We start from the raw sequence: 21,976 nt of genomic DNA on the forward strand, positions 1-21,976 counted from the left end.
CAATGTATCCCAGAGGCTCACAATTCTCTGGGAAAAGAAAAACCTCCTAACATCCAGTCCATAGTTTAAACTCATAGCCCCTGGTCCTCCCCAATCTGTTAAACTGGAATAATCTATCCATAGGGATGCTATCCTGCCCTTTAATTATTTTATAGACCTCTATCAGGTCACCTCTAAGCTGACGCTGCTCTAAAGTAAATAGACCAAGGTCCTTGAGCCTATCTGAGTAGCTGTGATTCTTTAAGCTAGGAATCAATCTTGTAGCTCTCCTCTGGATCTTTTCCAAGGCCACTATCACCCACCATGTGGAGGGACCAAAACAGGGCACAGTACTCTAGATGTGGTCTGACCAGTGACCTGTATAGTGTCAAAATAATGTCCTTTGATTTATACTGAATGATTCAATTAATACAACCCAATACCTTGTTAGCTTTAGCTACAGTTTCTCTACATTGGTCATGAACCTTTAGTGATCTGTGCGCAATAACACCAAGATCTTTTTGTCACTCAACATTGTTCCCTGCAAATGATACATGTATTCTGTGTTGGCCCTCCTGACATGCATGACACTACATTTATCTAAATTAAACGCCATTTGCCAATATGTGGCCCACTCCCCTAGCACATCTAAATATTTTTGGATTTGATTGCACTTCTCTATCGTCTTAACCCTTGCACAGATTTTGGTGTAATTTGCAAACTTACTTACCATACTGCCAACACCACTGTCGAGGTCATTAATAAAGACCGTGAAGAGTAGCAGGCCCAGGACCAACCCTTGGGGGACATCACTAGTAACATGTCTCCAAGCTGAACCATATCTATTAACTTCAACTTTTTGGCTTCAGGATTGGAGCCAATTCCTAATCCAGCTTTTCAAATTTCTACTGATACCACAATAATTCTATCTTACGAAGTAACCTCGTGTGAGGTAGCTAATTAAAGGATTTCTGAAAGTCCAGGTAGACAATGTCTACCGGATTACCCTCATCCACTACCCTAGTGACTTCCTCAAAAAACTCCTATCAAATTTGTTAGGCACAACTTATTTTTTCAGAATTTCTAAAGGCCCTTTCCCTTTCCCAGTGTTCATAAAGGGCCTCTCTTACGATCCCTTCTAGCATCTTCCCAATAATTGATGTCAGGTTGTTGGGCATGTAGTTCCCCAGTTCTGACTTGTCCCCTTTTTTTGAAAATAGGAATTACATGAGCTAGCTTCCAGTCTAAGGGAACTATCCCTGACCCTTTTGAACTATTGAAGATGCGGGCAAGGGGCTCACAGAGCACCTGACCCATCATTTTAATCACCCTTGGATGGATATTATCCAGACCTTGAGCCCTATCAGTTTTGAGCTTTCATAATCTATCCAAGATGACATTACTATCTATTGTAATATTAATAATGCCATTCAATACTAAGCACCCCTCATCTGGAACATAAGCATCGTCTACAGGAGTATAGACTGATGTAAAATAGTCATTTAGCAACTCTACCATAACCTGAGAATCAGTTTGAATCTTAAATCTTCAGCATCCTTTAGCGGACCTATACGGTCCTTTATTAATTTGAGCTTTCAAGTGAAATATTGGGCCGTTTCTGTTGAAGTGACACAGACTCGCATTTTTCTCAGTGAGCTGTTGGTTGTGCTTGAGCAGTTCAAGAAATGGGAGAAAGTGGCCTTCGGATTGTTAACATCGTATTTACCTTGCAACAGGAACACTGCCACACATTGAATTTCTGGCTCTGATTCTAAGCTCTGAAAGAGCCATTAATGCCGCATATTTGTGTTTATTTGTGCTGTGGCCGTAAGCGCCAGCATTGATGCAAATTACAACCAAATGTAAGATGACGTAAAAGAGATTGTACATCTCATGACCCAACATAATAAGCCTGACACCACAGAACTGATTTCAGTATTCTCTTTTTTTGATGTATTTTAGAAACATTGTCTCACAAGCACACCACAGTTGAGTGCACGTGGAATGGAAGAGGTATCCTCGCACTCCACACGGAGTTTAAAGGAGCTATTTGCTAGCCAGTGAGGAGTATTTTTTTAAGAAATCCAGATGAAGGACCAAGGCCTAGTATGATGCAACTCACCACCAAGTTTGAAAAGCGTAGGAGGGAGGATAAGGTTGTGACAAGGTGACACCAAGCTTGACATATACACACACACACACACACACACACATACATATAATATATATATAAATGGCACTAATATTCTTGAGAACTGGCTATAAATTACTTAAGTTGATATTTTAAAAATAACTTTTAGTAAAAGGAACATAGGAACAGGAGTAGGCCATTCAGCCCCTCGAGGAGTTTCCGCCATTCAATTAGATCATGACTGATCTGTACCTCAAATTAATTTATCCACCTTTGACCCATGTCTCATGATACCCTTACCTAATAGAAATCTATCAATCTCAGTCTTGAAAATTTCAATTGTCCCAGCATCGACATCCTTTTGGGGAGAAGAGATTTCCAAATTTCTACTATCCTTTGTGTAAAAAAAGTACTTCCTGATTTCACTCCTGAATGGCCCAGCTCTCATTTTAAGATTGTGCCCCCTTGTTTTGGATTCCCCCATCAGAAGAAACAGCTTCTCTGTATCTACCCTATCAAATTGTTTAATCATCTCAAACACCTCAATTAAATTACCTTTCAACCTTCTAAACTAAAGGGAATACAAGACAAGTTTATACAGCCCGCCCTCAAAATTTAACCCTTTTAAGCCCCCATATCACTGGTTAATTCTCGCTCTACCCCCTCCAAGGCCAATATATCCTTTCGAGTGGTGCAGTGTCCAAAACTGAACGCAGTATTCCAGATGGGGTGTGACCAAGGCTCTATACAACTGCAACATCACTTCCTCCCCTGTGTCTTCCAGTCCCTTGAGATAAAGGCTAACATTCCATTAAACTTTTTAATTAGGTTTTGTATCTGTGCACTAGCTTTTAGTTATTTGTATGCTTGGACACCCAAATCCCTTTGCACCTCCACAGTTCTCCCAGTCTACTGGATTTCTGCTTTTCCTTGCATTTGTGTAAGCCTTTTCTTTTAGCTTGTTTGTTGAGCAAGGTTGCATAACTACACGGGTGGAGCTTTTATCTTTTATGGATTTTGTATTGTACCAAAAACCTCTTTGTTTTGGACACAGTAGCACTAGTATTACATGGTTAGCTACCTCTGTGAATCAGTGGTTGTGGCTAAGGTGCCCCAAAGAGACAATATTATATTAATTAAGCCTCTACCATCATATCTATCCTCTCCTGCCCTCTGCATTGGGGCATGGTACAAATTTCTCCTTTGAAAATATAAGTTAAAGTAGGTTGGGTAGGGGTTGTAGGTTCAATCACTACTCCAGGACATGAGCAAATGATCTAGTGACACTCCAGTGTAGTGTTGACTATTCCAATAGTCTTCTAGCTGGCCTTATATCTTCCACACTTCGTAAACCTCAGCTCATCCAAACCTCTGCTGCCCACATCCTATCCTGCACTTACTCCCGCTCATCCATCCCCTTTCCTCACTGACCTACTTTGGCTCCCAACGCCTCAGATTTAAAATTCTTCTCCTCCTGTTTAAATTTCTCCGTAGTCTTGTACTTCCTTCCTCTGTAGTCTCCTCCAGCACTGCAACTCCCTCTGAATTCTCTGTTCTGCTGACTCCTGCATCTTCCGCATCCTCCCCCTTTCATTCCACCATTGGCAGCTGTACCTTCAGTTGCTTAGGCCCCACTCTCTAGAATTCCTTCCCTAAACATCTCCACTTCTTTAGCTCCTTTTCCCCCTTGAAGAACTTCTGTAAAACCTACCTCTTTGAACAAGCTTTTCTCCTTAGGCCTCTGAAGCACCTTGGGACTTTTATCCATGTTAAAAATGTTATATAAATGCAGATTGTTGATATTGTTAAGATAGTGCTGAATTGCCAGAGATGCCATCCTTTGGATGAGACGTTAAATCAAGGCCCCTTCTTCCTCTTTGGTTGGACATTAAAGATCCCATGATACTATTTTTTAGGAGACCAGCACACCAAACAAAAACAGATTAATTGGTCATTTAACTCATTGTTTTTTGTGGGATTTTACTGTGTCAAAATGGCTGTCCCATTTGCCCACATAACAACTGTCAATGCACATAAAAGTAATCCATTTTATTTGATGCACTTTGAGACATTTAAGAGATGTGATAAGGCCCTATGTAAATTCAAGCTTCTTTAATCTAAGATAATCTGAAGAGGAGAAAAAAAGAAAATAAATTAAATTAACTTCTTAAATTATTGTAATGTGTTTAATGTTCTGATATCTCAGTGAAATCTCATTTTAATTGTCTTGACTTTCTCTTTGGGTCTGTTAAATATTCATTCTACATTGTAATGCTTTAATATGTAATTAGGAGGCATGTATATAGAGTAGGGTCAGCATTTGAATTTAGGTCATCCAAATTTCACATGTTCAAATACAAATCAAATAAATGAGGATGGTGCACAAAACCGAAGGGAATGGGATGTGTACCTGTCACCAGCCTTCATTGCATTGAGCAAAGGGACACTATCAACAGGATATCCCAATTAGACATAATCATCCCTCAGCTGCTCGAGAATTCAACCTAGACCTATCTCTAAATTGCCGGGGGGACCAGACTGATACATAGCTGTCCGACCAGGATGAACATTGGAATTACAGCAACTGGCTGCCGGTGTGATACCAGGGACAGAGGGCTTTAAAATAAATATTGTTTACATTGGAAATCTGCTTATTTCCAGCTGCGGGCACCTAACGCTATCAATTCCCAATCCAGAATGATAAGGTGGAAGTCTCCTCTTTCTGGTGGGGGCGGTCCTGGATAAAATGAATCACCCTTTAGTTATGTTCCCAGCGGATAGGCTCGTACAACTCAAATGTACCCATAAGGTCAGTGTTACTGCCACTGATCTGATAACCTCTCACTTGGAGAAGCCATCCTATTAGAATTGAACACGTGGGAAATGGAAAAGTACCCCTGGAGCAGCAAGGGCAGTGAGTGTGTCATTTCTGAGGTCAAAGTGTAGGGAAGCTCCTGAAGCAATGTAGGATGGTGTTAATTCTGACCTGTGCTGTGTAACTCCCCCTCCCTGTCCACCCACACACATGCACTAAATTCCCTTTAGTTGTGCCACAATATCAGGAAAGTTCATATTTACCTCTGTGTCAGTTATTAAAATTTATTTTTATCATTTTATTTTTTTATTTATCAGTCTCTGGGCTTTTGGTCCATGACTTCATGCCAAACACGTCTTTAAGCAGCCTGCTTGACTTTACAGCACAGAGTTCACATGGTATTGTACAATAATGACAAATCACCAGAAGATGTCTGTGCACTGCTCGGTGATTAACTGCATTCCCGAATATTAGTGGCTTGCCCTGTCATGTGACAACTGTTTTTGTGTAAACAGATTTGAATGAATTGCCTGACCAATTAATGATTAAAGGTATATTTATAACAGGACGAGTTATCCAGTTACTGATAGCAAGTGGTAGTTGAGTCGATATTCTCAGGCCTCATTATCCCATGAGCTGAATAAAAATTAGTGGAACCACCACCATTCGTTCAACAATCATCCTGATTCTCAGTGATCTCAAGTAATCTTATGTTCGTGTAGGCTGAATTGAATTATTTTTAGCTAAGTATACATTGAGTAATGGATGCTGGATTCATGCTTGGAGGTCTGATGTCATCATTCCAAACAGTTTGTGAATGTTGACAAAGCCCTTTGATTGAATTGTAACCTTCAGCTCCATAATCTCTGCTGTTTCATACCAATGATGCAGAATTTCTTGTAACAGCATTTTCAAAGTTAAAATAAGACTACAGCTTTCGGAGTGTTACAACCGATGAGAACAAGTGCTGAGAGGGGATTGGTGGTGAGAGTGTTGTGAACGTGCTGTTACTGTAGTTCCATCTGCAAAGCAGAATAATAATACAATCCACAGGCAGTCTATTTACAGTGATTAATAAAGTAATTATGTGCTTGTCCAGGTTATTACCTCTTAATCTGCCCCCCAAGCATGACGAGAGAGTGGTTAATTAGTGTATGCTTTGAGCTTTAAAACCTTGACCGGGAGAGATCCTCTGCTTTTCCCCCCATTTTAGTTCCTTTCATGCAGCTGACAACTCATGTTAAGGTGTGGTTTACTTTTGTTGGGTAAGGATATCAAGTGATGTGAAGCTAAGGCAGGTCAATGGAGCTGAGTTACAGATCAGCCATGATCTAACTGAATGGCGGAGCCAGCTCGAGGTGCTGAATGGCCTACTCCTCTTCCTATGTTCCACGAATGGTGGCTGTTCTGTGGTATCTCGTATTACTGATCATTCTTCAAGTGGGAGTCTAGACAGGGAGTACTGACGGGTTGATCACAGCCGAGCCCAATTCTATCCACATGTGCACTTTCCAGCAGGGATCCTTAAATGGCAATCAGGAGCCTGGATGATTTTTTGGCCTCCCAGCCCTTGGATACTGAGGGCAATTATAGTCCCATCAACGCACTGCTAAAATCAGCACAGATCAGGGGGTGAACCTAAGATCTTCATCATCTATGGCTCAGTTCAGTAAAGAAAAAGTCATATACCAAATACATAGACAATAGAGAGGATGACAAAAGGGAATACGAAGAGGTTAGGAACGGAGACAAAAAAACAATTAGGAATGCCAAGAGGAACTACAAAATTAAATTATCAAGTAATGTAAAAAGAAATAGTAAAGTATTCTACAAACACATAAATAACAAAAGAAAAATCAGGATAGGGATAGGGCCACTAAGGGATGCACATGATAAACTCAAACGTAATGATAGCGAAATGGCAGAAATATTGAATAGTTACTTTGCCTCGGTATTTTTTTAATTCATTCATGGGATGTGGGCATTGCTGGCAAGGCCAGCATTTATTGCTCATCCCTAATTGCCCTTGAGAAGGTGGTGATGAGCCGCCTTCTTGAACCGCTGCAGTCCGTGTGGTGAAGGTTCTCCCACAGTGCTGTTAGGGAGGGAGTTCCAGGATTTTGACCCAGTGACGATGAAGGAACGGCGATATATTTCCAAGTCAGCATGGTGTGTGAGTTGGAGGTGAACTTGCAGGTGGTGTTCCCATGCGCCTACTGCCCTTGTCCTTCTAGATGGTAGAGGTCGCGGGTTTGAGAGGTGCTGTCGAAGAAGCCTCGGTGAGTTGCTACAGTGCATCCTGTAGATGGTACACACTGCAACCACAGTGCGTCGGTGGTGGAGGGAATGAATGTTTAAAGTGGTGAATGGGGTGCCAATCAAGTGGGCTGCTTTGTCCTGGATGGTGTCGAGCTTCTTGAGTGTTGTTGGAGCTGCACTCATCCAGACAAGTGGAGAGTATTCCATCACACTCCTGACTTATGCCTTGTAGATGGTGGAAAGGCTTTGGGGAGTCAGGAGGTGAGTCACTCACCGCAGAATACCCAGCCTCTGACCTGCTCTTGTAGCCACAGTATTTATATGGCTGGTCCAGTTAAGTTTCTGGTCAATGGTGACCCCCAGGATGTTGATGGTGGAGGATTCGGTGATGGTAATGCCGTTGAATGTCAAGGGGAAGTGGTTAAACTCTCTCTTGTTGGAGATGGTCATTGCCTGGCACTCGTCTGGCACGAATGTTACTTGCCACTTATGAGCCCAAGCCTGGATGTTGTCCAGGTCTTGCTGCATGCAGAAATGGACTGCTTCATTATCTGAGGGGTTGCAAATGGTACACTGTGCAATCATCAGCGAACATCCCCATTTCTGACCTTATGATGGAGGGATGGTCATCGATGAAACAGCTGAAGATGGTTGGGCGTAGGACATTGTCCTGAAGAACTCCTGCAATGATGTCCTGGGGCTGAGATGATTGGCCTCCAACAACCACTACCATCTTACTTTGTGTTAGGTATGACTCCAGCCACTGGAGAGTTTTCCCCCTGATTCCCATTAACTTCAATTTTACTAGGGATCCTTGATGCCACACTTGGTCAAATGCTGCCTTGATATCAAGGGCAGTCACTCTCACCTCATCTCTGGAATTCAGCTCTTTTGTCCATGTTTGGACCAAGACTGTAATGAGGTCTGGAACTGAATGGTCCTGGTGGAACCCAAACTGAGCATCGGTGAGCAGGTTATTGGTGAGTAAGTGCCGCTTGATAGCACTGTCGTCAATATTGTCCATCATTTTGCTGATGATTGAGAGTGGACTCTTGGGGCAATAATTGGATGGATTGGATTTTTCTTGCTTTTTGTGAATAGGACATACCTGGGCAATTTTCCACTTTGTCAGGTGGATGCCAGTGTTGTAGCTGTATTGGAACAGCTTCAGTACTACAGCCGGGATATTGTCGGGGCCAATAGCAAAGGCTATTGGCCCCGACAATATCCCGGCTGTAATACTGAAGACTTCTGCTCCAGAACTAGCCTTTGCTGTATCCAGTGCACTCAACTTGATATCACGTGGAGTGAATCAAATTGACTGAAGACTTGCTTCTGTGATGGTGGGGATCTTGGGAGGAGGCCGAGATGCATCATCCATTCGGTACTTTTGACTGAAGATGGTTACAAACGCTTCAGCCTTGTCTTTTGCTGTATTAACCAGGGAGACTCACAAGGTGGGTATGACATTAGAAGAAGAGATCAAAAAAGATATAAAGACATTTAGGTTAGAAAGGCGGGAGATAAATATTAAACTAATCAAATAGAGAGGATAAAACCCCTTGTCTGGATGGATTGACTCAGTGCATAATTATAGAAGTCAGGGAAGAGATAGCAGGGGCACTATTTTTTTTTACATAAAAAAATTCATTAGAAATGGGAATAGTGCCAGTGGTGGTGGACAGCTAATGTTATTCCTATATTTAAAAAGGGAGATAGAACAAGTCCATGGAACTATTGACCAGTTAGCTTAACGTCGATGGTAGGAAAGATAATGAAATCTTTACTCAAAGATGTAATAGAAAAACATCTAAAAACTGAAAATATGATCGAATAGTCAGCATGGATTTTAAAAGGAAAGGTTATGTTTGACCAACCCCTTATTGAATTCTTTGACGAAGTAACAAAGAGTAGACAAGGGTAGTGTCGTAGATGTAATATATTTGGATTTTCAAGAGGCCTTTGATAAGGTACTGTATAGTAGACTCATACTAAAGCCAGAGTGTGTGGAATCAGGGGACAAGTAGCAGAATGGATAGCAAGCTGGCTATAAAACAGAAGAGAGAGAGTAGGGGTTAAGGGTAGCTACTCAGACTGGAAAAAGGTGGGATGTGATGTTCCACAATGATTGTTGCTGGGACCACTATTGTTCACCATTTACATAAATGATTTGGATTCCAGAGTCGGAAGTACAATTTCAAAATTTGTGGATGACACCAAATTGGGGGGTATAGTAAATACTGAGGAAGATGGCGACAAAATACAAGATGACATTAACAAACTTGCAGAATGGGCGTGTAATTGGCAAATGAACTTCAGTATAGATAAGTGTGAGGTGTTACATTTTAGTAGGAAGAATAATGAGGCCACATAATGCTTGGATAATAATCATCTAAATGAGGTAGATGAGCAAAGGAATACCCAAATCGCTAAAAGTACCAACACAGGTTAATAAGGCCATTTTAACAAACAGCAAACCAAGCACTGGGGTTCATTTCTCGTGCGATAGAATTGAAAATCAGAGAAGTTATGTTAAACTTATTTCAAACCTTGGTTAAACCACTCTTGGAATATGGTGGATAGTTCTGGTCTCCATATTATATAGAGGTACTGGAGAAGGTGCAATAAAGATTCACAAGGATGATGCCAGAACTGAAAGGATATACTTATCAGGACATGCTCGGGGGTAGGGGGGGTGACCTGATAGGTCTTTAAGATAATGAAAGGTTTTGATAGTGTAGATGTAGAGCAGATGTTTCAACTTGTGAGGGAGACCAAAACAAGGGGCCATAAATATAAGACAGTCACCCATAAATCCATTAGGGAATTTAGGAGAAACGTCTTTACCCAAAGAGTGGTATGAATGTGGAACTCGCTACCGCAATGAATAATTGAGGCGAATTGCATAGATGCATTTAAGGGTTGGATGAACAGGGGTAGGAGGAAGATTGTGTTGAACATAAATGCTGGCATAAATCAGTTGGGCCGAATGGCCTGTTTCTGTGCTGTAGAGTTTATGTAATTCTGTGTCATTCTATGTAACATCATCTCCTGCTCTGCCATCATTTTGTCTCCTTTCTGGTTTTGGACTTGGCAAAAGGTGGAAACCCCAGTTAAGGCAGATTTCCTTCAGCGAGTCGACTGTCTCTATATGAGCACAAGGCACACAGTACGCATTTTGTCAGGTCTCAATACTTCTCCCTCAAAATGTTGGCATCTCTGATATGTTTGACAGGAAACCACCTGTGTGAGGTTTGTGAGGACTAGATTTCAGGTCCCCCTGATGAAGGACTGGCACCATGTTAATGAGGGCGGATCTTCATGTCAAAGCATTATTTGGAGTGACAGCCATTCATTATGATTAAAAATGCAATTTATTTCAATATATCTCACTCTTAAAGGAAACACAGCCCCATATGTCCAAACGAGTTTGCTATCAATCACACCTTTCCCACTGATTAAACCTCGCTGTTCACATTCCCTCAGTGTTGATGGGTCTGTGTTTCGGAAAGGCAAAAGATCTTGCAGTCAGCGATGGCTTTTATCCGGTGTTCGCTCGAGTAAAGAAATCAATCACATCAATCACCATAGCTCAATTATCACGACTGACTTCAACTCCTTCCTTCAGTACATATTTATCTTAGTTGAAATTGAAGTTCCCTAAAATTAAGATGAGATTTACAATGCGCCAAATGCTATCTTCTGTACTTTCCATACTGAATGAAAGATACATTTCTTTTTTTTCTTTCCCTTAGATTCCCCAGATCAGTTATGCCTCCACCGCACCGGAGCTAAGTGACAACAGCAGCTATGCTTTCTTCTCCCGTGTCGTTCCACCGGACTCTTACCAGACCCAGGCCATGGTGGACATTGTGAAGGCCTTGGGGTGGAATTATGTGTCCACACTGGCTTCGGAAGGGAGCTACGGCGAGAGTGGAGTAGAGGCCTTCGTGCAGATCTCCAAGGAAGCTGGTAAGAGCACGCAATCACAATTCAGTACGTTGCACTAATTCCTCTGCGGAGTGCCAAGCCATTTTCATTAAACCTCGCACGTGGTGACAGGGTGCTGTTCAACCATAATCAACTTACAGCATCAAATCATTGTGCCTTTAGTAAGTTTAGTTCTTGGTGATTAATCTAGACTGTCCTGAGCTATAAGGTCAAGTAGATTTTTTTTAAAAATCAAGAGAAATTTAAGTTGTCAAACTATCAAATTCCACAAAAGACGTCAGGGGCAATTTTAAGCTAACCCACCCATCAGGAAACTGACGGGATCGGGTGTAATGCTGGTTTCATGCCCGATATTACTCTCCATTGACTGCTGACTTTAGTGGAGAGTAATATTGGTGCGTGGGTGGGGGCTTATGTCTGTATACCTATGGCCTCATATTAGAGGGAGCTTTTGGCTTTGTGTGTGTTTGACTACTGAGAAAATAACCTTGACAAAACCAACATGTTATGAGGCTTAGGATTAAAAACAGAAAACGATGAAAGGAGGAAAGAACAAAGCGATATATAATTGGTTTAACAACCGTTGATTTTATTTTTTTAAACTGGAAAGGAGTGAAAAGGACTGAAGTACAAAGGGTCCCAGCTCTAAAAATATCTTTTCCTTTTCAGTTCTGAAGAATGGTACCTATCTACAACGGTAACCGTCCTTTTCTCTCTTTAGATGCTGATAAACTTGCTCTGTATCTCCATTGTTTCGTGTGTTTATTTCAGATTTCCAGCACTCGCAAATTTTTTTTACCTGCTGATCTCTGTGATGTTGCTCACGGATAGTCTCAGGCCTGGAGTAAGAGTGTGATGTTTAGCCAATAACCTGGCTTGTGCCTTTGAGATCACTGCTCTAATTAGAGCAATTGTAGCTACTTACAAAGGTTAATCAGACGGTTGTCGTAATTATAGTTTCGTAATAAGATACAGCACAGAAGGAGGCCATTCGGCCCATCGTGTCTGTGCCGGCTCTTTGAAAGAGTTATCCAATTGGTCCCACTCCCCTGCTCTTTCCCCTTAGCCCTGTAAATGGTTTCCCTTCAAGTATTTATCCAATTCCCTTTTGAAAGTTACCATTGAAGGTGCTTCCACCACCCTTTCGGGCAGTGTATTCCGGATCATAACAAATCTATGCTTAAAAAAATGTTTCCTCATGTCGCCTCTGGTTCTTTTGTCAATCACCTTAAGTCTGTATTCTCTGGTTACTGGCTCTTCTGCCACTGGAAACAGTTTCTCCTTATTTACTCTGTCAAAACCGTTCATGATTTTGAACACGTATCAAATCTCCTCTTAACCTTCTCTGCCCTAAGGAGAATCCCAGCTTCTCCAGTCTCTCCGCATAATTGAAGTCCCTCATCCCTGGTACCATTCTAGTAAATCTCTTCTGCACCCTCTCTAAGGCCATGACATCCTTCCTAAAGTGTGGTGCGCAGAATCGAACACAATACTCCAGCTGAGACCTAACCAGTGTTTTATAAAGGTTTAGCATAACTTCCTTGCTTTTGTACCCTATCCCTCTATTAATAAAGCCCAGGATCCCATATGCTTTTTCAACAGCCTTCTCTGCTACCTTCAAAGATGTGTGCACACACGCCCCCAGGTCTCTCTGTTCCTGCACTCCCTTTAAAATTGTACCATTTAGTTTATATTGCCTCTCCTCATTCTTCCGACCAAAATGTATCATTTCACACTTCTCTGCATTAAATTTCACCTGCCATGTGTCTGCCCATTTCACCAGTCTGTCAATTTCACCAGTCTGTCTATGTTCTCCTGAAGTCTGTTATTATCCTCCACTTTGTTTACTACATTTCCGAGTTTCGTGTCATCTGCAAACTTTGAAATTATACCCCGTATACCCAAGTTCAGCTCATTAATATATATGAGAAAGAGCAGTGGTCCTAATGCCGACACCTGGGGAACACCACTGTATACCTCCCTCCAGTCTGAAAAACAACTGTTCACCACTACTCTCTGCTTTCTGTTCCTTAGCCAATTTTGTATCCACACAGCCACTGTCACTTTAATCCATGCAATTTAATTTTGCTAACAAGTCTACAATGTGGTATTTTATCAAATGCTCTTTGAAAGTCCATATACACAACATCAACCGCACTACCCTCATCAACCCTCTCCGTTACTTTATCAAAGAACTCAATCAAGTTAGTCAAACACGATTTTCCTTTAACAAATCTGTGCTGACTTTTGTTTATTAACCCATACTTTTTCAAGTACCAATTATTATTGTCTGGGATTATTGTCTCTAAAAGTTTTCCCACCACCGACGTTAGACTGACTGGCCTGGGTTTACCCTTCTCCCCTTTTTTGAACAGGGGTCTAAAATTTGCAAACCTCCAGTCATCTGGCACTGCCCCCATATCTAAGGATGATTGGAAGATTGTGGCCAGAGCCTCCACAATTTCTGCCCTTACTTTCCTCAGTAACTTAGGATGCATCCGGACCGGGTGACTTTTCTATCTTGAGTGCTGCCAACCTTTCAAGTACCTCCTCTTTATCTATTTTTATCCTATCCAATATCGCTACTAGCTCCTCCTTTACTGTTACATGGGCAGCATTCTCTTCTCTAGTGAAGACTGATGCAAAGTACTCATTTCTCCCCCTCTTTGCCCTTTACACTGTTACTATCCCAGTCTATATATAGGATAATTGATGTCTTTCATTATCACTACTCTATTGCTTGTAAATTTCAGACTGTGGGTCAGCAGTGGATTTTTTTGACATTTTGATGCAGGAAGCTGAGGGAGCAGGAGCGGGAGGGGATGTGGCTTGTTAGACAGCTGGCATGCACTTATTAATGTGTTGGGTCACGTCAGGATGCAGAGGTACACTTAAGGGGGGTGTTGAGGGCAGATGGCTGTTGGCTAAGGCTCATGGTCATGGCAGTGGAGATAATAAATCAATAGGGGGTTTAAGAAAAATTGAAAATGTCACAGAGAGCAGGCCACGAATGCTGCAAAATAGTGAACTAACCTTAATGGTAAAATAGCGGTTGGTCCTAGGCAATTCATGCCACAGTGCCACCAGGGTGGGGAGACTGAAAGGCAATGAAAGGTCATTTTATCAGGCGTTCACGTTAAAAGTAACATAAACAGGCATTACTTCAGATGGCACTCAGATGTTGCTAAGTGTCACAAGTCATGGCATAATCGCAACACAAGAAGTAGATGACAGGAAGTGTTTGCAGTCACAAGAATTTTAATATAATATGGAAATTCCATACAATGAGGGTGAATGGGAAAAGGTTAGGCCAATTAAAATTCCATACATCGAGGGTGAATGGGAAAAGGCTAGGACAATTAAAATTCCATACAATGAGGGTGAATGGGAAAAAGCTAGGCCAATTAAAATTCCATACAATGAGGGTGAATGGGAAATGGTTGCGTCCATTGAAATTCCACACAGCAATTCTATATAATGGGTTTCAGTTAAAAGTAGTTTCGTCCAAAATTGGTCATTCATGTGACCATCCTTCATGTATGAGCCTAGACATTGATTGGTGACAAGACTACTTGGTGGAAAAGTGCATCACAGCTGAATGCGATTACAACCACCATAATCGTGTAGAATTGATGTTTTTTTTGGTTCCCCTAGCTCAGGGTGTGGAGAGAACAATTAAAATCCTTGTTTCTATTGTTCTGGCTGAGATCAACTAATTCAGGAATCCAATCCAAGTCTTTGTGGTCTGTAATGTTTTAGCACCACATCGGGCAATGCCTTTACCTACTGAGGGACTTCCAGTGATGGTTTTGAACAAGTGTCAGCGAGTTATTCTAGATCCCTTTCTTTTAAACTGTTTGAAAATATTATTAATAATATTACAGCACACTGAGTGGCCATGTTAATCAGTTCCCAATATACCTCTGTGGAATTTTTGCCTTGTTTGGAAGCTGACACTCTACAATGAACAGGACAGGTAGAATTCTAATGCCAATACAGACTATATTCCCAGGTTGGACAGTTTAATAGAATTACTGATTCATAACAGATATAAAATTGGTTTAGGAGCTGTGAAGTTTGTTCAGTGAACTGTTTCATTTGGTGTCAGTTATTTTTTCCATCAATGTTGAGCTATTCAGAGTTTGTAGTGAAGGTTTATAACCATTGAACCAAAATAGAGTGGGGACATTGATGAATTTAATCAAGAAGCAGATTACCACAGTCCTGTGATTTAAAAAAAAATCATTTTTGGAATATGGGCATCGCTGGCAAGGCCAGCATTTATTGCCCACCCCTAATTGCCCTTGAGAAGGTGGTGGTGAGCCGCCACCTTGAACCGCTGCAGTCTGTGTGGTGAAGGTTCTCCCACAGTGCTGTTAGGTAGGGAGCTCCAGGATTTTGACCCGGCAACTATGAAGGAACGACAATGTATATCCAAGTCAAGATGGAGTGTGTGACTTGGAGGGGAACGTGCAGGTGGTGGTGTTCCCATGCACTTGCTGCCCTTGCCCTTCTAGGTGGCGGGGGTTGCGGGTTTGGCATCCTGGCGATGTTACAATTTAGTATGAAAATTGTTTCTTCCATGGTCACTCAGTAACAATATGATTTCAACAGATCCTGGAATCCAAAGCAATTTGCCCATTGTAATGTTGTACCCAGCAAATTAGATAAATGCTAGCACAACATCATCTTATTTTAATTTCCATTTGCCGTGGCACAGGATTCCTACACTGTGCAATTGTGGAGGGGGTCAGACAGATTCAACCCTCTTGAGGGACTTAGAAAATTTTGGCAATCTAGTTACCACATTTACAGGTGTAATATCATAATGAACCTATCACGTTTACCACTGGAAACGGGGTCAGGTGCAACTGGTGGGATCTCAGACTTAAAGTCTGATCAGTCTGCCCAAATTCAGCACGTCAGCCCTGGTGGGACAGCAATGTACCTCCTGAAATCTATACAAATAATAGTTGGTATTCAGATTGATAATACTGTGATTGTTGGTCTTCAGTCTGTTTATACTGTGATTGGTTTTCAGTTTGGTAATACTGTAATTGTTGGTATTTAATGTCTAATAGAAAAGAATGGAAAAACTTGCATTTTGTCACACTTTTCACAACCTCAGAATGCCCCAAAGTGCTTCCCAGGCAATGAAATTCAGCTCAACAATCTATGCTCCGTTTAATCTACTGTTAGACCCTGAAGAACCTGCTGCAGTGTCCCAATTTCTCGCCTCCTAATCAGAGAATTGCCTATTTTGGAGTGCGTTTTGCGCTGCTACCTCGCCTCACTCATGCAAATGATGGGCGACCTGGAAACTGGGACGGGTCCCCTGCAGACTGCTTAGGTGGCCATTACTCTTGCCGTGCCAACCTCTCATCGGTTTCCCAAAATTGACCCCGTGGGCTTTCCAGACATGACCAAACTTACGTGAACGGGACGATATTCTCAACTGTAAGCCTTCTGCATCAAACAAAGGGAACTAGAGCTTTAACTGAAGTGAGTGCTGCATTAATTCCTCAGGGGACATTTCTGGTCTGTAAATCAAAGAGCCTGCCTGCTACTGACAAGAGGTGGGCCGGAAGGTGCCTTAAAACATTATTGACATCATTGATTTTAATGGGTAGGAATGCAGTGTGCTACATTCCGCTGTCTGCAGAGGGCAGAGGTGGAGAGGGGAAAATGCTGTTAAAACTAAAAAGAAATAAAAAAATACATTAATAATACATTCTCTGATGAGGTCCCAATAATAAAAGGCAGTTTAGAGCGCACTTGTTGTGCCATGAAGGTCTGGTAATTTGTGAGATATTTGTTCGTTGTATGGCACGGTTAATGTCGTGTGATACAAATCACTACATTTCTTGCAGACAGGTCAAGACGTTTTACGCACTGAGGCCTCCCTTCAGGTAATTGGATTGCTGATAGAATTGCATTTGAGAAAGAAATTCCCATTACCTTACAGACAATGGAGTGGCTATTAGGAAGAAATAAAAAAAACAGACATTTCTTTAGCCATTTTGAAGTTCAATTTTTGCAACCTTAGACAATGAATTTAACCCTTAATCTTCCACATCAAAATACACAGAATGAAGATACACTGGGATAGAGTTTTGTTTTTTTAATCACCTGGGCATGAAGCATCTACTGGGTGGAGTACAGAGAGGGTAAGCTGGGCAGGGCAGATCACAGCCTGACCGATTTTCCCACCATATAAATTAATGGAAGGAAAATCAGGTGGTTCTGCTTATGGGTATGCAATTGTCACCACCTGATTTCCCTCTCTGCACTACACTCAGGCGATACTTTACTCTCAGGCAGAAAAGACAAGAACCTACTCTGTTGTTTCTGTACCTCTCTAATGATTTCAATATTTGCTTAACCCTTTCACAGACCAGCTCCCGTAATAGAGAAATACTTGCAGTCCACCATACTAGTGACTTCTTCACTTGTTCAAATGCTCAGTCACACTGTCGCTGATGATAGGTTCCAATAACTACCAAAATTGACTATAAACAGTTACCCAATTTCTCCCTCCCTCTGTTCCCCTCTTCAATAATGGAGTGACATTTGCAATTTTCCAATGCAAAGGCACAATTCCTGAATTTAGAGAACTTTGGAAAATTATGACTTATGCAATTTCCTCACCTATTTCTTTTAATACCCTGAGGTGCAAACCATTAGGTCCTGGATACTTGTTCATCTTAAGTTCCATTATTTTCTCCATTACCATTTTTTAAACTTTTATTAAATCCACTAAGTTCCTCCCCTTGACTTAGTTTTAGGTTCTCTTGTACTGCTGGTATTTTGTCCTCTTCCTCTACTGTGAGAATGGATACAAAATAGTCATTTAACAAGTCTGTCATTTCCTTGTTAACCATATAGTCTTGCCTGCAATCCTCCTTAACATTCCCTATTACCATTCTTTTTAATATATTTATAAAAACCTCTGCTGTTAGCTTACAAGTTTTTCTTCATATTCCATTTTTGTACCTTTTGTTACTTTTTTAGTATCTGTTTTCCACTTTTCCTTGCATTTGTATAACCCTTTTAGCTGGATACTGTTTCTTACCTCATTTGTTGATCATGGTTACTTAACTGCATATGTGGAGCCTTTGCCTTTTTAGGTTATCTGTTGGTTTTGTATTGTACCAAGTACTTCTTTGAATACGTCCCACTGTTTGTAGGTTTACCCACTAACAGTTCAGCGCAGTTTACTGTGGTCAATTCATTTCTCATTCCCTCGAAGTTTGCCCTACTTAAATTTAAAATCTTGGTTTGTGACCCTCCCTTCTCTCTCTCAAATCTAATATCCAATTCAATCATATTATGGTTACTCTTTGCAAGATGTTCCTTTACCATCAGATTGTTAACTAATTCTGGTTCGTTACACCTCACTAAATCCAATATGGCCTGTTCCCTTTTTGGTTCTAAAACATATTGTTCCAGAAAACTGTCCTGAATACATTCTAGAAATCTATTGCTTTTTCTACTTAGACTGTTCTGCTTCTTCCAGTTTATGTGAAAATTAAAATCCCCCATTATAACCACTTTGTTTTGAAGTCAGTGCCTTAAGTGTTCTTTTCAGTGGCACAATGCATGTACTAACTGACTAACTGAATGCTAAGGAAAGCATTTGCATTGATTCCTGGCTCACTTTCATGTCTGCTTGCTAGAATCTCTCATGAGCATCAAAGATGAGCTAATGCAATTTTTGCTAGTTTTAATAAAAAAACACACCAGATATTTTAGTCGCTGACCCAGTTAAGATCAGGAGAAGTTGGTTCGTTCTCAAAGCTACATTTTGAAATTAAAAGTATACTCGTGTTCTGTTGACGCTCCACCCCACCATTGAGTGGCAGGGTGGACTGCAATATCTGTTATTAATATCAATCCCCACCAAATATATAAATACTGCAGAAATTGTGTGGCCGGAGGGGACAAAGAATAGGCCAACAAATTTTTATCAATGCCAAATTATATAATTTCCCATAATAGCCTTGGCTCAGTGGTAGCACTCTTGTCTCTGAGTCAGAAGGTTACGGGTTCAAGCCCCACTCTAGCGACTTGAGCACATAATCTAGGCTGGCACTTCAGTGCAGTACTGAAGGAGTGTTGCACTACTTGAAGTGCCGTCTTTCAGATCACTCGTTAAACTAAGGTCCCATCTGCCCTCTCAGGTGGACGTAAAAGATCGAATGGAACTATTAGAAGAGGAGGGGAGTAAAACACCCCCCCGGATTATCTGGTCATTTATTTCATTGCTGTTTGTGGGACCTTGGCTGCCACATTTCCTACATCACAACAGTGATGACACTTCAAAAGTACTTTTTTGGCTATAAAGCGCTTTGGGACATCTTGAGGTTGTGAAAGGCACTATATAAATGCAAGTCTTTCTTTGAATAAATGTACCTGACTATTTACCTGCTTTATTTGTCCATTTGTCTGTCTATCTAGTCTATCTATCTCCCTACCTATCTATCTCATCCGTTTGTCTTAATAATATCGTAAAAACCTTATATCAGTGTGTACAGTTGTCACGTGCCAGATGTCATATTGCAGATGTTACATTTTAGTGCTGTTTGAAAACTACCTTAAAACACAGGGCAAACAAAGCCAATTGTTTAATCCTGGGTGCTTTTGAGTTAGAACCAAAACTGATGAGTACCTTACAATTTCTAAAGTTCTCTGATCAAACTACAATTAAATTCTGAGTGACCTGAGCTTCTGTTACTCAACAAGAATTAGACTTTGTTGCCTTAAAAAGACACATCAAAATAATACATTACGTAGTATCAAACTCCTGTCCTTATAAAAGAGCGTGTCATCCAAGTAATGCCATGGGAGATCTGTTAGTAATATATTAAAAATTCTGGCAGCAATTTTCATCTTCACTGCTTGGTTAGTAACCAATGGGGCAGATTGCATGCTCACTATAGAATCCAGCCAGTTTTCATTTCCAATGACTTCACTTTAAAATGTTTTTAATATTTTCATTAAGCCTTCAAGTTTATTATTTATTCCTATCCTAAGCAAAAAGTAATTCCATTAGAAATAAATATATCAAACTGGGCTACTGGTCCAGACAGGATCAAGCTGAGATTGCTTACCGAAATGAGAACTGTGTTAAGTGAGCCCCTTGCTCACATATTCAACAGTTCTCTGCCGCCAGGGATTGTTTTCTGGTGACTGGAGGGAGGTTAATGGACCAATATACAGTAAGGCAACAAGTCAGAACCAGGAAATTATAGGCCCATTAGCTTGACGTAACTTGCAGGAAAGTTGCTAGAAGGGATCATTAGGGATGTCCTATACAATCATCTTGACAAAGAAGGGGTTATTAGGGACACGGCTTCTGGAATAAAAAGTCATGTCTCAACAACCTGGTTGAACTTTTTGAAGAAGTTACCAGGTAGATGGATGAAGGCAGCCCGGACATGATATATTTGGACTTTCAGAAAGCTTTTGATAAGGTGCCTCACAATAGGCTGCTATATAAGATAGAGTCATGTGAGGTTAGGAGACAGATCCTGGGTTGGATAGGGGATTGGTTGCGTTTTTGTCGACAGAGGGTTATCATTAATGGTAGCAGCTCTGCATGGAGTCTGGTTACGAGTGGGATCCCCACAGGGGTCGGTGTTAAGACCATTACTCTTCGCGATATACATCAATGATATGGATGAAGGCCTGGTTGCAAGTTTGCCAATGATGCAAAAATGGGGACGATTTCTGCTGTTCACTATAGTGGAATTGTCGACTTGTGCATAAAGAACATGTTCACTTTTTCAATGTAAATACTGAACAGTAGAATTCTTTGGTCACAGCGATTACAAGTGTAGAAATAAATTCTGATCAATGGTGGCCGAGTGTTTTTGGATCAATTTGTCACTTGCGACATTTTGCTTTATCCCTGTGGGACCCCCACTAATAACTGGTCTCCACACAGAGCTGCTACTATTAATGACAACCTTCTGACTACAAGGTGTTTGGAAGTGCCGTAGTCAGTTGGACCAAACATTAAACAAACCCTTCTCATTAATTGTGAGTCATGCTGTGCTTAACAGAATTAATATGGTAACATTTCATCTAGTCAAGTTATGATGATCTAGAATGCACTGCCTGAAAGTGTGGTGGAAGTAGATTCAATAATAACTTTTAAAAAGCAATTGGATATATACTTGAAAGGAAAGAGCAGGGGAATGGAACTAATTGGATAGCTCTTTCAAAGAGCCGGCACAGGCACGATGGGCTGAATGGCCTCCTTCTGTGCTGCAAGATTATATGATTCTGTGATTCTTCTGCCTTTATTCTGGGAACATCATTGAAAGTAAGAAAAAAACAAAGCTAAATGCATGATAATGTACAAGCTCTTCAAAACAGACCATATTATTTGTCAGTAAAGTGTTCTGGGTTGCTCTGGCAAAGAGCCAGCACAGATATGATGGGGCAAATGGTGTCATTCTGTGCTGTAAAATTCTATAATTCTCTGGCATGATCCCTGGAAGCTTGCCCTGCTATAATCCTGGTCAAACGCTTCCATTTTAGTTGTATTGAATAGAATCATGCAGCGAAACTTGATGTGATTATGCTGTGTTTCTGTTTTCTTGAATACTCTCTTGTCAATTTTCTCACCAACCCTTCCCCCCAAGAAGACATTGGCTCAGATAAAATGATGGCTGCTGGTGCCCAACATTGTGGCCCTGGCAATCCTGGCACATCATCAGCAATGGGCCTGGAGCGGCAGCAGATTCTACCAATGAGCTGGCCTTCCGTTACCTGCCCATTTTGGTTCGGTTATTCGCGGGCCCAATTGAATCCTTGCTGGGATACAGTTCCATGGG

General features: G+C 41.1%; 1 protein-coding gene across 1 annotated transcript in view; it reads left to right on the plus strand.

Annotated features, from left to right (window-relative positions):
- Positions 1-10,945: 10,945 nt before the first annotated feature.
- LOC137334275 (metabotropic glutamate receptor 7-like) overlaps positions 10,946-21,976 on the plus strand; it is a 453,062-nt gene continuing 442,031 nt past the window's right edge. Inside the window, exon 1 of the mRNA XM_067998936.1 lies at positions 10,946-11,156. Coding sequence (XP_067855037.1) covers positions 11,045-11,156 — 112 coding nt within the window. The 5' untranslated portion in view covers positions 10,946-11,044. The remainder of the gene's footprint in view (positions 11,157-21,976) is intronic.

Source organism: Heptranchias perlo, chromosome 17 (assembly GCF_035084215.1).
Source record: "Heptranchias perlo isolate sHepPer1 chromosome 17, sHepPer1.hap1, whole genome shotgun sequence".
Taxonomy (NCBI): domain Eukaryota; kingdom Metazoa; phylum Chordata; class Chondrichthyes; order Hexanchiformes; family Hexanchidae; genus Heptranchias; species Heptranchias perlo.